Source organism: Vigna umbellata, chromosome 1, assembly GCF_029865625.1.
Source record: "Vigna umbellata cultivar VRB3 chromosome 1, Vumbellata_1.0, whole genome shotgun sequence".
Taxonomy (NCBI): domain Eukaryota; kingdom Viridiplantae; phylum Streptophyta; class Magnoliopsida; order Fabales; family Fabaceae; genus Vigna; species Vigna umbellata.
The window spans coordinates 84,723,597-84,736,396 of NC_142165.1; the positions used below are offsets into that span (position 1 = coordinate 84,723,597).

A 12,800-nucleotide genomic window follows, 5' to 3' on the forward strand; every position below is an offset into this window, starting at 1 on the left:
AAAACCTTAAGGCAATGGATTAATGAGTCTTTCATCTTTATATACTACTCTACTTTCTCATTTCTATCCAATGTGAAACTTGAACTCACACTTGGATTCCCAACAAGTGCATCGTCATCACATATGCCATAATCATCGTTGCAACTTAATAGCGCCAACTTCATATTACTTGGTACGCCAAATATTATATAGAATTAGTATTCATCTTTATCATAGCTTAACTACCTAACAATTCCTAAATTACTTTTCAGGAACAGATTAAAGAAAAAAAAAAACACAAAAATTTACATCAGAACGTGGATGACAAAGAGATTAAACATATATTTATAAAAAGGGTTTGTTGTATTCACCGTCGTAAAACAAGAGTAAGCTGGTTTTAGTTTCTTTATTATAGACTTGGTCTTCATTCAAACATCCATTAATTGTTTTCCACATCTATGGCAATTAATTATAAGGCTTTGTTGAATGTAGTGATAGTAATTGCCATGGTTTTAGCTGCTTTTGTGGTTGCAATGTACTATTTCATCACCAAGATTTTGTACAACCCCAAATATAGTATCACAGCCTATCAAAAGGCATTGGCAAAAGCTGCGAGCATGGAAAGGAGAACTTCAGTGTCACATCAGATTCCAGCCCACAAGTATGACAAGAAGAAGCACTACTATGATGTAACTCAAGGTCGTGAAGATGGAACTTGTCAATGTTTTAGAAAACGGTCTGCAACATTAAATTTTCCAGTGTCTTCCCGACCACAATGCAACCGCATTCATCAACAATTTTTCATGACATCAAGAATCGCGGGGAAACAGCAACCAATCCCAAATTTTACAACCTTAAAACTTGCACCTGGGAGACTTTAATTAGTTTATTCTATATTTTTAATTCAAAAATATGGAAGATTGTTGGGAATTGAGATTTTTCAGCTGTAATTTAATGCTTCTGTGGTTACATATTTTGTTTGTAATTGTAGTTAAAATTTGCTTGTTTTAAAAGAAAGGCTAGTTGTAGGTCTCGTGATGTTTACTTTTAGTTGTGATAATTTGTTGTTGTAGTTTATCTATTCAAGTCTTGTTCGTAAAATTATAAAGTGTGTAGAATGAGTGCAAAATTAATATATCAAGAACTCCACTGACCTTTAAGGGTTTGTGAGGGACAGAAAACGAAAAATAGAGTGTAAAAAAACAGCAAGGAAATCTAGCAAAATCCCTTCAAACACAAAAATGATTTCCAACTTCAATTGTTTACTTTCATCTCCTATATTTTTGGAGGTGAAAACTACCATTTGTGAACTACAAAAATAAGGAGTCATATTAAGGTTAAAGTTTGTAAGATATGGTGACAGATGGAAATTAGAAGACCTATAGCTCAAATGAGAAGTCATAATCATCAAGTGGCAAAAGAAGACAAAACTTGTTAACATTCAAGCAACACTACATGATGATATCAAGATTTTGATTCTTAAAACTACAAAAGATTCATGTGATAAGTAATAGGAGGACATTCAAGAAGTAAAAGAACAAAAAGAATGCAGGTTTTGGACTTGAGAAGAGAATTTAAAGCCATAAAATGAAAGAAATTGAATCTGCCAAATATTTTTCAAACAAAGTTTCTAAGGTGTTTACACAAATTAAATTTCTCGGTGAGCAACTTCTAGACCAATGAGTTGTTGAGATCATTTTTGTGTTCTTCCAGGTTTGAGTAAAAAATTTCCTTTGTAGAGGAAAATAATGTTTTTCTAAAACATCAATGTAGAATTTGTTAAAGCCTTACAGGCTTCTGAATGGACAAAAAATGAAAAAAAAAAATATCACATAACTATACACTTATACATCATCCATGACAAACACAGTACTCTGTTTTGCACAAGTTCCTCGCGTCATAAATGATCACATCATTCACATCTGGAAATAGTCATTGCCCTTACGAAAAGGGATATAAAGGTAAACAATAGAAGCAAGTCACTTGTTTAATGAACAACTTGGTGTGTAAGTGACGTTGAACAAAGTTTAGACGGTTGTCTATGTAGCACTATTATCTTCCTTGTACGACACATCTTAGGACTACTATAGTATTTTGTTTACATATATATGATGACCTCGCTACCTTCAAAATTATCCTCGAAGGAATATACCAACACCACTTGGTAAAATCGCTAGATATATCATATAGTAGCTATATTCTCCATATATTCACACTCATTCTTCTGTCAGAAACTCGACAATGGATAATTGTTGTGCAGGGAAATTCTTCAAGAAAAAACAATCTCTTCCCATTGATACGACATTCAAGCTTCCTGTACCAGTTGCAAATTCTTCTTGGCCTCCAGGTATTCATAATGTGATTCACTGATTGGTCATAACATAACATATTCTCTCCTTGTTGGATAAATAGTCTACTAAATGCATGCTGATCGTTGCAAGTGGCAAATTGTAACATGTAGGTGGTGATTTTTCCACTGAAATAATTGACCTGGGTGGACTACAGGTGTCTCAAATATCAACATTCAACAAAGTTTGGAGCACACATGGCGGTGGACCTGACAATCAAGGTTTCACCGTGTTTGAACCATCAATACCTCAAGGTTTCTTTATGTTGGGTTGCTACAGCCAACCCAACAACAGGCCACTTTTTGGATGGGTTCTTGTGGCAAAAGATGTGTGCGCAAATACAAGGAACCCCACTCTAAGACAACCAGTTGATTTCACACTTGTATGGAATAGTGCATCTATGAAGATTAGCCAAGATGCTCCTGTCTATGTTTGGCTTCCAACACCACCTGATGGGTATAAAGCTGTAGGCCATGTTGTCACCACCACACTAGATAAGCCTTCCCTTGACAAAATCAGGTGTGTCAGGTCAGACCTCACTGACCAATGTGAAACAAATTCATTGATTTGGGAATCAGGCAGCTTCAGTATTTACGATGTTAGACCAAGCAATAGGGGAATTCAAGCTCCTGGTGTTAGAGTAGGCACCTTTGTTGTTCAAAATGGGAGTGCCAACCCTCCATCTATTGCTTGTTTGAAAAACACCAAAACTATCCCAAAATACATGCCTAATCTACAGCAAATCAATGCATTACTCAAAGTTTACTCTCCAACTATGTGCTTGCATCCCAGTGAAGAATACTTGCCATCTTCTGTGGATTGGTTTTTCAACAATGGAGCACTACTATATAAGAAAGGGCAAGAGTCAAATCCTGTCCCAATAGCACCAAACGGCACAAACCTGCCTCAGGATCATAACAATGATGGCGCCTATTGGCTGGACCTTCCTGCTGATGCAACCAACAAAGAGAGGGTCAAGAAAGGAAACTTGCAAAGTGCCAAAAGTTATGTACATGTGAAACCAATGCTTGGAGGAACCTTCACTGATATTGCAGTATGGGTCTTCTACCCATTCAATGGCCCTTCAAGAGCAAAAGTTAAATTAATTTCTTTTCAATTGGGGAAAATAGGTGAACATGTTGGGGACTGGGAGCATGTGACACTACGGGTAAGCAACTTTAGTGGTGAACTATGGCAGGTCTATTTCTCACAACACAGCAACGGCATATGGGTTGATTCCTCTCAGATTGAGTTCCAAAGTGGCGGCAACAAACCACTAGTCTACTCTTCCTTGCATGGTCATGCATCATACCCACATGCTGGCCTTAACCTGCAAGGGGAAGATAACATAGGCTTAAGGAATGACACTGATAAAGGTAACAATGTTATGGATATGGGGGCATTTGAATTAGTTTCTGCTGAATATTTAGGTTCTGCAGTCATAGAGCCTCCTTGGCTTAACTATTTCAGGGAATGGGGTCCTAAAATTGATTATAATATAGATGTTGAGCTGAAGAAGATTGAGAAATTCTTGCCTAAGAATCTAAAATCTGCACTAGAAAAGATTTTGAGGAGTCTGCCAAATGAGGTGCTCGGAGAGGAAGGACCTACAGGTCCAACGGTGAAGAATAATTGGAACGGAGACGAAGTTTGAAGATTGTAACCTTTAAATACGATTCTTACGTATAATTGTGTGTACATGCATAGTTAGATATTGGATTGTGTAATTCTAATCAGTTAGGAGTTGTTGCTCTGTTACAATTTAACTGTAATAGCTTCTGTCACAATAATTTAAATAGAATTCTATTATCATGACCAAAAAATAAAACCATGATGAAATTCAAATTTATAAAGGGTTAATTTAGAGGGCCCAAACACTATGCCATCCACAATAGATCAGGAATAATTGTAACCTGCTGAAGAAACGAGAAAGACAACTTACTGAAGACAAAATCAAATAAATAATCATAAGAAACCAGAGTGTTAATTCGATTAGCAAACTTGAGTTCACCAGAAAAAACTGACTGACGCTTTTAAGACTAACGATCTTCCCATGCCATGCGTGCAGAATCTCAAACAAAAATTTCTCAAAACTATAATACGAATAACAAACTGGCTTCTCAAGGACCCTATTTTTTGTCTTCCTTCTCTGCTTCAGCAGCTTTCTTTAAACGGGCACCATGGTGACGTTGGTTGGTGCGTTCAAGACGAAGCTTATAGTAAGCTTTGAATGACTTCATTTCATCTGTTACCTTAACAAGGTCAACAGTAGGCTTCTCCCTTACAATGGGCAAGAATGGACCCTGAACTTGGGTAGCATTTGCTAGTTCCTCAGCACTAGAATCACCAGTCTGCAAAATATAAGGGCCGTAAAAATCCCAAACTTTTGGTAAGTTTCCAACTTCTATGGGAATGATGATGACCATAAAAACAAATAAAAAGTTCACATAATTACCAAATTAATCAAAGAATTTTTAGTATTACCTTGACCTTTCGTGCTCGTCTTGGGAACACAACCAACTTGGCCTTGTATGTTTTGAGTCTCTGCACATTGGCCTGCAGACTCTCCAAAGAACGGTTCTTGCGACGATGATCAACAGCAATACCAATAGTTGGAGCAAGTTTTTTTGGAATTCCAGCACTCTAAGATATATAAATGAATATTATTCTGTCAGAAAGAAAGAAAAGAAGCAGAATTTCTAATGTTCTACACAGTTTTCGCGTAATTACATGCTTCCATTTTCTTTTTGTTCTTTCAGCATGAATCTTATAAACTTGAATGGAAACAGGGATAATGAAGAATTTTCAAAGAAATTAAAATTTCATACTTGCTGACTAGCAATTAGCATGTTAAGTGGGATACAGTGTAGACCTTCTCCATAAAAAGAAGGGACAAAAGAAATAATGCATAGGGCTCCTATCGGTTACCTTTGCATAAAGACAGCTCAAACAGCCAATCAGTATTTGATAACATTAACACCACCCCACCAATCACGGATCTATTGCAAGTCATAGATTACTCATAAAAAGGTGCTTTTGGGAGGATGGAGGAAGAACAATGCATTTTACCTTCAATTCCTCAAGAGAAAATCCTCTCCCAGCTCTGACTTTCATGTTGTATTTCAAAGTCTGACCATGAACTACGGGCCTGAGAGGTCCGGCAGTTGGCCTGGGGAAAATTTTGACAGCCTTCTTCTGCCGAGCTGAAAAATTGCGTCACCCGCATATCAAAATTAAAAGACAAACACAGCAATCATTATAAACTCAAATTAATTATTGTTTATTGAATAATAAGTATTAAGCCAAACTAATCAATTAGGACAACAGTGTTCAGAAGAGCAAGTAAGAAATTAGGTAAAAATAACCTAATCGTCTTCTGGTCTTCCTCGCTGGTTGATTAAACCAAGTCTTCACATAGTTTTGCCAATGTTTCCGAAAGTGTCCACTTGGGATGACGTTGTTATGCTTAACCATTGCTTACCTTCAAATAACAAAGATATAAAAGAAAAACAGGGTCAACAAAAGATCATATAAACATGGAAAATCAGCTCCAAACTGCAATCAACATACTATGCCATCATAACTAAAATGATTCACATTTAATACTCTTCATATGCAAACCATGTTACAGTGATACCAAATGAGAATACCTAATTATTGGTTATCTAAACCTAGAGGATTCTATCAACCATGAACCATTATCATTTTTTTCACACAAATCGTCATATACATTCAGCTAGTAAAATCGTCTAGGTTTCCACATCCTCGAACCAAGACAAGTCGCAAATAGAAATTTTTTTCCAGTAGGTTTTAGTTCTCTTCCAATTTTTGATATTTCAACACTGCACGTCCCTTGAAAATGTAATCGATAAACTCTTGTAGGTGGTATACACAACTACGAATCTCCCACACTCACTCACATCTTTCGAAACCAAAAGAAATTGAAAAGAGAGTGGAACACAGATATGAACAAGTAAAAACCTGGTCTTCCGTTGAAACGCAGGACACTGTTGTGTGTAGCTGTGGCTGCAGCTGTGGAGGGACGCTAGGCAAAGAGGAGAAGGATTAGTGTTATGTTTTAGAAGGGTTTCTCAGATGGGCCAGCCCAGCCCAATCCGTTTAAGGTTTAACAGGCCCGATCAATTTGCTTAGCATTCAAATAGAGACATCATAAATCATGCAGTAACTGATTATTGTGTGCTATTTGATAAATGATAAAGTAAAAAATATATCCACTTATTTTGAGATAAAATTTAAGAATTATCTTCTGATAATTCTTAATTGTATATTTTAATCAGAATTGAATTTTTGTCATGAATACTGATTTTTAACACAAACATCAAATCAAAGATATTTTGTATATCAAATAAGTAGTTCAAAATAAATTACTACAACAGCAAGCAAAAGATATTCTATATATGTAACTAAGTCGTTCAGAGTCAGTAACTTAAATATCAAATAACAAAAGTGTAGTATATTCAAGTAATTAGTTCAAAATAAACGTCTTAAAATTAGATCAGATATTGTCTTTGCTCAGAGTGAGCAACAAAACATAATAGAATTTTTTTTTATAAATTATAAACTTCAAATAGCACTTTTAGTTATAGGCGAACTCTTTTATCAACGTTTTTTCGTTATGAAAAATATAAATTTAGATGCATTCTTCTTAAAACCCTCCACCAATCAATATTTTCGGTCTTCTAATTAGGTTTCTTTTTTATATAATTTCTCTATTACCTTTTAAAATCGAATTCACTAATTTGAGTTTCCTTTTGACTGTTCAACTTTCTCTAAAATCTTCTTCAACTCTAAAATCTTCTTCAACATCTTAATTTTTACTTTCTTTAGAGATTTATTAAAGAGATTATATAAATGTGATAATTTACATAAGAAATTGATAATCCTTTTGACCAAAAACCTCGGGATATTAAGTTTATGAAAAAAAAAATTATATATGGTATTTAATTTATTATATATATACTCAATATAAGATTCAGATTATTTTCAACACTTCTATTTTTAGATTTTTGTTAGATAAAAAGTTAAATCTTGACAATTTGGAGATTACGGTGGAGGAAATCAAGGATGAGACAGCGGCGATCAGGCGCGATATACAATAACTGATGAGGGTGATGGGGGAGGTCACAATAATCAAGGAGGTGGCTCTGAAGGAAGTAGCAACTATGTGAATGAGAATCAAGAAAGGCGCGACAATGGGGGAATTTCCCAAAATTGGCGGAAAAGGGTCGAATTACCATCGTTTGAAGGAGTGGAACCCCATAGTTGGATCAATCGGGCCGAATGTTTCTTCGACATCGAGAAGGTGGCCGAAGAAGATAAGGTGGATCTAGCCTCCATGCTACATTAGCATGGAGGGAAGCGCCAGCTACTGGTTCAAGTATTGGAGGGAAAAAACCAAGAACCGTTCTTGGTTGGGACTAAAGGCGGGATTGATTAATCGGTTTGGAGGCGGGTTAAGGGGAACCGTGTATGAACAATTAGCGACGCTGAGACAGGAGGGCGTGGTGGAGGATTATATTAGGAGCTTTGAGAAGTTGTTGGGTCAGACTCAGGGGTTATCGGAGGAATTGATTTTGGGTTTTTTCCTTGCTGGGTTACGCGAAGACGTAAAGGGTCAAGTACGAATTCAAGATCTGGCAGGTCGGACCAAATGATAGGTTCTTTATCAAGAACCTATGTGAAACACGTCTCTAAACTCACACACAACCCACAGTTGAACTGAAACAGTCTCCTTTATTCAATATGCAGGTAATGGTTACAGAAAGAAGAGAGCTTAACCTCCCCCTATCAGGACTTAACAAGTTCCTGATCAAACAAATGAATTCACTAACTACTCTCCACTTACAACTAATCTCCCTTATATACAAGGTATCCTCAACCGACCCCCCTAACTGCCTAGACAGTTAAGTTATGTAACTGTCTTTCTCCTACTATACACATGTAGAGGTCTAACATTTTACGTCTCTTAAACTTTACTTCATTTAAGCATTGTCAACTAGTGCTCCTTTCTAGAAGTAACTTATTCTTATATATCTCATCAACATTATTTAACATGAATCAAAGCATCCAATGAACCATATACTTAGAGTTATCAACTTGACTTATGACACATGAACCAACCCAAATTCACCTTTGAAAAAAAAACTCCTTTTAGGAGGCTCCATTAAGTAGGGGAATAAAAACTCAACCTTCAAAACTCTCTCTCAAGTGGGTTAGGGTCAGGGTTAAGGTGAGTTTGGTTCCACTACAAGACTTTAATTAACTTTTAGAAACAATTTCATTTATGTTCACATATAAAATTATATATTTTACAAGATAGTCTAATATGTTATAATTTTATTATATTTAAATCAATATTTTTATATCATACTTATTATTATATTATTAAATAAAATATATTATATATAATTTAATACAGTTATTGACTATAATCTTATTATTAATTTTATTTAGAGAAAAAAACTTATAGCATTTAATAAAGTAATACATAATACATTGTGATAATATTCCAAACACGACAGAAGAGACATAAAGTCTAGCTAAAATGTGAGATATTAGATTAATTCTAATAAAATTTACAAAAATGTTTTTTTATAATTAATAAATATATATTAATTAGAATTGCTTCCTCTATCTTCTTAGTCGTCCTTTCCTTTGAATATTCAAAGTTTATTCGTTCATTTGGAGTAGTTGATTAAATGACTCCCACTTCTTCTTTTGTTATTTGTGTGTTTCAAGAGACTCAACAAACTCTTCAACTGAGAACGTTAACATGTCCTTAGAATCCTCCATTGCTCACACCACTTTCTCAAAGTTGATTGTTAACAACCTCAAGATCTTCTCCATAACTCGGCTAGCAAGCAACGTCTCTCGATTTTAACTAAGTTATGTCACAATGGTTTCTACTCGAGTATTATACTCTAAAACTCCTTTTGTCTCCTTCATCCTCATCCTTTCTAACTCGCCCCTGAGTGTTTAAAGCCTCACTCGCTTCACTCGGTCATGCCCCTTATAAGTTTTCTCCAGAATGTCTCATGCTTCTTTTGAAGTTTTTGCACTTGCAATCTTCTCATTGTCAAACTCATCAATAGCTCGATAGAATATGTATAAGGTTTCATTGTCCTTCACTCATGGTACTTTTAACGTATTGAATCGAGCATTTGACCAATTCGTGGTATTTATTGGATCTTCATGACCATTTTTCATCACCTTCCATTTGTTTTGGGAACCAAGAATGATCTTCATTTGTAGACTCAAATTGTCATAGTTGACCATTAAAGACAATTTGAACAAAGACACATTGTTTGTAGGATTGGTCATCTCACTCTCTCTTTTGCAAACACTCAAGCTCTATAACTTTTTTTTTCACACTCGGATATTCAAACTAAAAAGCTCTAGTATCATTTTATAGACAACAAACTCTTTAATAAAAAAACTTATTCACCTCATTTATATATAATCAACAATATAATTTATAAACCACATTTTTTTAACGTTGTATTCCAAACAAATAAATACGAAAACGACTAACTCATTAGTTATCCACAACTACTAATACATTATAATTATCAAGACAGATAGTACATTAACCATCTAATCTAATGTAGTTAAGTTTATTCATATAAACTAATATCTCTTCCTTTGAAAGATAGTATAAGGGATTAATAAAAAAATTGAATTTTTGAAATTTAAGCATGGAACATAAGAATATTTTATTAGGTTTCTCTAAAGAGAAGGATGACAGTTGACTAATTTCACAAGAAAAAGTAAGATTAATTTTTTAATGAACTTCAAAAGAAAATAAGATAAAAATAAAAATAAAAATAATACTTTCTCTGTTTAATTAAGGAAGATGAAGTGGCAGACAGAAATAAAAAAATGATAAAGTAAAAGATGAACCGTGGATGGTGCAACACGAAGAATAAAGAATGGTAGGACTTTCATTTCGTCCGTTTCCGCATGCATTGTCATGAACACAACCTTTATATTCTACGTTGTTTTACTTGGTACGTTTATCTAGCTTAATCGTTGGATTCCAAATTCCCCAAAGACAACTACGTCATCATTACAGTTTGCACCGTCTAAGGATTTAGATTCTTTCGTCTTTTCCTCTTTCAATCTCATCTTCTGCCTCTCATTTATTGCTTGGTATTATCTCTTTTGCTCTCTCTTCTGCTCTCTCTACTATGTAGCAATAAATGACCAACTGATTCAAGTTTTCCTTTCACTTTCCGATTTTGTGAATGGAAACTTTGCTGGTAAATTTCTCAAAGCTATTGTCTTATCTGGTTTTTTATTTGATTGCCTTCAAAGTTTATGACACCTTCGAGTTTAATGGGGTGGTTCAATGGTGGTGAGTATGCGCGTATTGAGGAGTTATCTTCCCCAAGGGAAAATCACACAAGGAAAGTCTCTGTTCTTCCTCTAGTATTTCTCATCTTCTATGAGGTTTCTGGGGGACCCTTTGGGGTTGAGGACACTGTGCATGCAGCAGGTCCTCTATTAGCCCTTTTGGGGTTCTTGGTTTTTGCAGTCATATGGAGTGTTCCTGAGGCTCTAATTACTGCAGAGATGGGTACAATGTTTCCTGAGAACAGTGGTTATGTGGTTTGGGTCTCTTCTGCCCTGGGTCCCTTTTGGGGTTTTCAGCAAGGTTGGATGAAATGGCTTAGTGGGGTGATTGACAATGCTCTGTACCCAGTGCTATTTCTTGACTATTTGAAATCTGGAATCCCTGCATTGGGGGGTGGGGTTCCCAGAAGTATTTCAACTTGGGCCTTAACTGTGGTTCTCACTTGCGTGAACTATAGGGGTTTAACCATTGTGGGAACTGTTGCTGTTTTTTTAGGTGTTTTCTCACTCCTTCCTTTTGTGGTCATGGGATTCTTGTCAATTCCAGACTTGAAACCTTCAAGATGGTGTGTGGCAAATCTTGATGATACTGATTGGAATCTATATTTGAATACTTTGTTTTGGAATCTCAATTATTGGGACTCTATTAGTACTCTTGCAGGAGAAGTGGAAAATCCAAGGAGAACTCTTCCCAGGGCTCTATTTTATGCTTTGATCCTTGTAGTTCTGAGCTATTTCTTCCCTCTTTTGATTGGCACCGGTGTTGTTCCTCTCAACAGGGAGTTATGGACTGATGGGTACTTCTCAGATATTGCTGAGATTGTTGGAGGAGTGTGGTTGAGGTGGTGGCTTCAGGCTGCTGCTGCAATGTCAAACATGGGAATGTTTGTTGCTGAAATGAGTAGTGACTCTTTCCAGCTTCTAGGAATGGCTGAGAGGGGCATGTTACCAGAGTTCTTTGGCAAGAGGTCTCGTTATGGAACTCCTATAATAGGAATACTGTTTTCTGCATCTGGTGTTATTTTACTCTCATGGCTGAGTTTTCAAGAGATTGTGGCTGCTGAAAATTTCTTGTACTGTTTTGGGATGATTTTGGAGTTTGTAGCATTCATATTGTTGAGGATCAAGCATCCAAACGCATCTAGACCTTACAAAATTCCTGGGGGAATAGCTGTAGCAGTTGCTATCTGCATTCCTCCCACAATTTTGATTTTTGTTGTGCTGGCTTTATCCACCAACAAAATACTGCTTATAAGCCTCATTGCTGTAGTGATAGGCCTTGTGATGCAACCTTGTCTCAAGATTCTGGAACAAAGGGGATGGCTTAAATTCTCAGTTAGGTATGAGCTCCAGGATCTTCACAATCAAAACAGCATTCCCTCCTTTGTGGGTTAGAGTTGTCTAGTGGAAAGAAAAGTATACTTAATGAGCAGAATCTGAATTTGAAATGCATTTTGTCTGGCTACATCCTAAGCTGCTTATCAATTCTGAGTTTGGTGATAAATAGGATATAAATTAGTCTTTACTCATTAGTCTCCTCATGCTGATAATTAGAATGTTCTAAGTATATTTATTTGCCTTCTATATATGTATTTTTCTTAATATCATGCAGTGTTTTGAATGAAAGCTGTTCTGTTCCCATATCTCTCACATTCATAGAGAAACCATGCAGTGGCCTCCTAATTCTAGCTTTCTGTTCATGTGCCAAGACTTTTCTAGTTCTTGCTTTACCTAAATATAAAGACTTTGCACTGGAGCTTATGTTTAAGTACACCTTTGCTACTTGTGTTCACTTACAAGTTAAATTAAGGTTAAAGTTTAAAATAAGAATTTTAAAAGTAAAACTAGAAGTTGTTTGATGATTTTATTTTAAGTTTTTAGCTTTAAATTTTTTTTTTAAATTAAAAATTGTTTGGTAAAAATTTAATATGTATTTTAGACTAATTGCTTCACTCTACGAAAAAATTATTTGATATAATTAGACTTGTTTTGTTCAAAAATAATTTAAGTAACAAAAAGTTATTTTATTGATAATGAAAATTTAAAAAAATATTCAAATATGATTCATATATATTTTATTATATCATATATATTCAAATA

At 35.2% G+C, this 12,800-nt stretch overlaps 2 protein-coding genes and 1 pseudogene across 2 annotated transcripts; 2 read left to right on the forward strand and 1 right to left on the reverse strand.

The window, feature by feature from the left end:
- The first annotated feature begins 1,806 nt into the window (after window positions 1-1,806).
- Window positions 1,807-4,190, forward strand: LOC124833956 (hypothetical protein At1g04090-like). Its single transcript, XM_088104518.1, has 2 exons — window positions 1,807-2,326; window positions 2,441-4,190. Exons 1-2 carry the CDS (start codon window positions 2,221-2,223, stop codon window positions 3,979-3,981), a joined length of 1,647 nt encoding a protein of 548 aa, XP_087960644.1. The 5' UTR covers window positions 1,807-2,220; the 3' UTR covers window positions 3,982-4,190.
- Window positions 4,191-4,269: 79 nt separating this feature from the next.
- Window positions 4,270-6,441, reverse strand: LOC124833958 (large ribosomal subunit protein eL13z-like). Its single transcript, XM_047308535.2, has 5 exons — window positions 6,309-6,441; window positions 5,693-5,808; window positions 5,397-5,530; window positions 4,812-4,970; window positions 4,270-4,678 (listed from the first exon to the last, which is right to left on the reverse strand). The coding sequence occupies exons 2-5, from the start codon at window positions 5,799-5,801 to the stop codon at window positions 4,457-4,459; spliced, it is 624 nt and encodes a 207-aa protein (XP_047164491.2). The 5' UTR covers window positions 5,802-5,808; window positions 6,309-6,441; the 3' UTR covers window positions 4,270-4,456.
- A 3,945-nt stretch (window positions 6,442-10,386) lies between these two features.
- On the forward strand, window positions 10,387-12,343 carry LOC124828436 (putative polyamine transporter At1g31830 pseudogene; annotated as a pseudogene).
- Window positions 12,344-12,800: the final 457 nt, after the last annotated feature.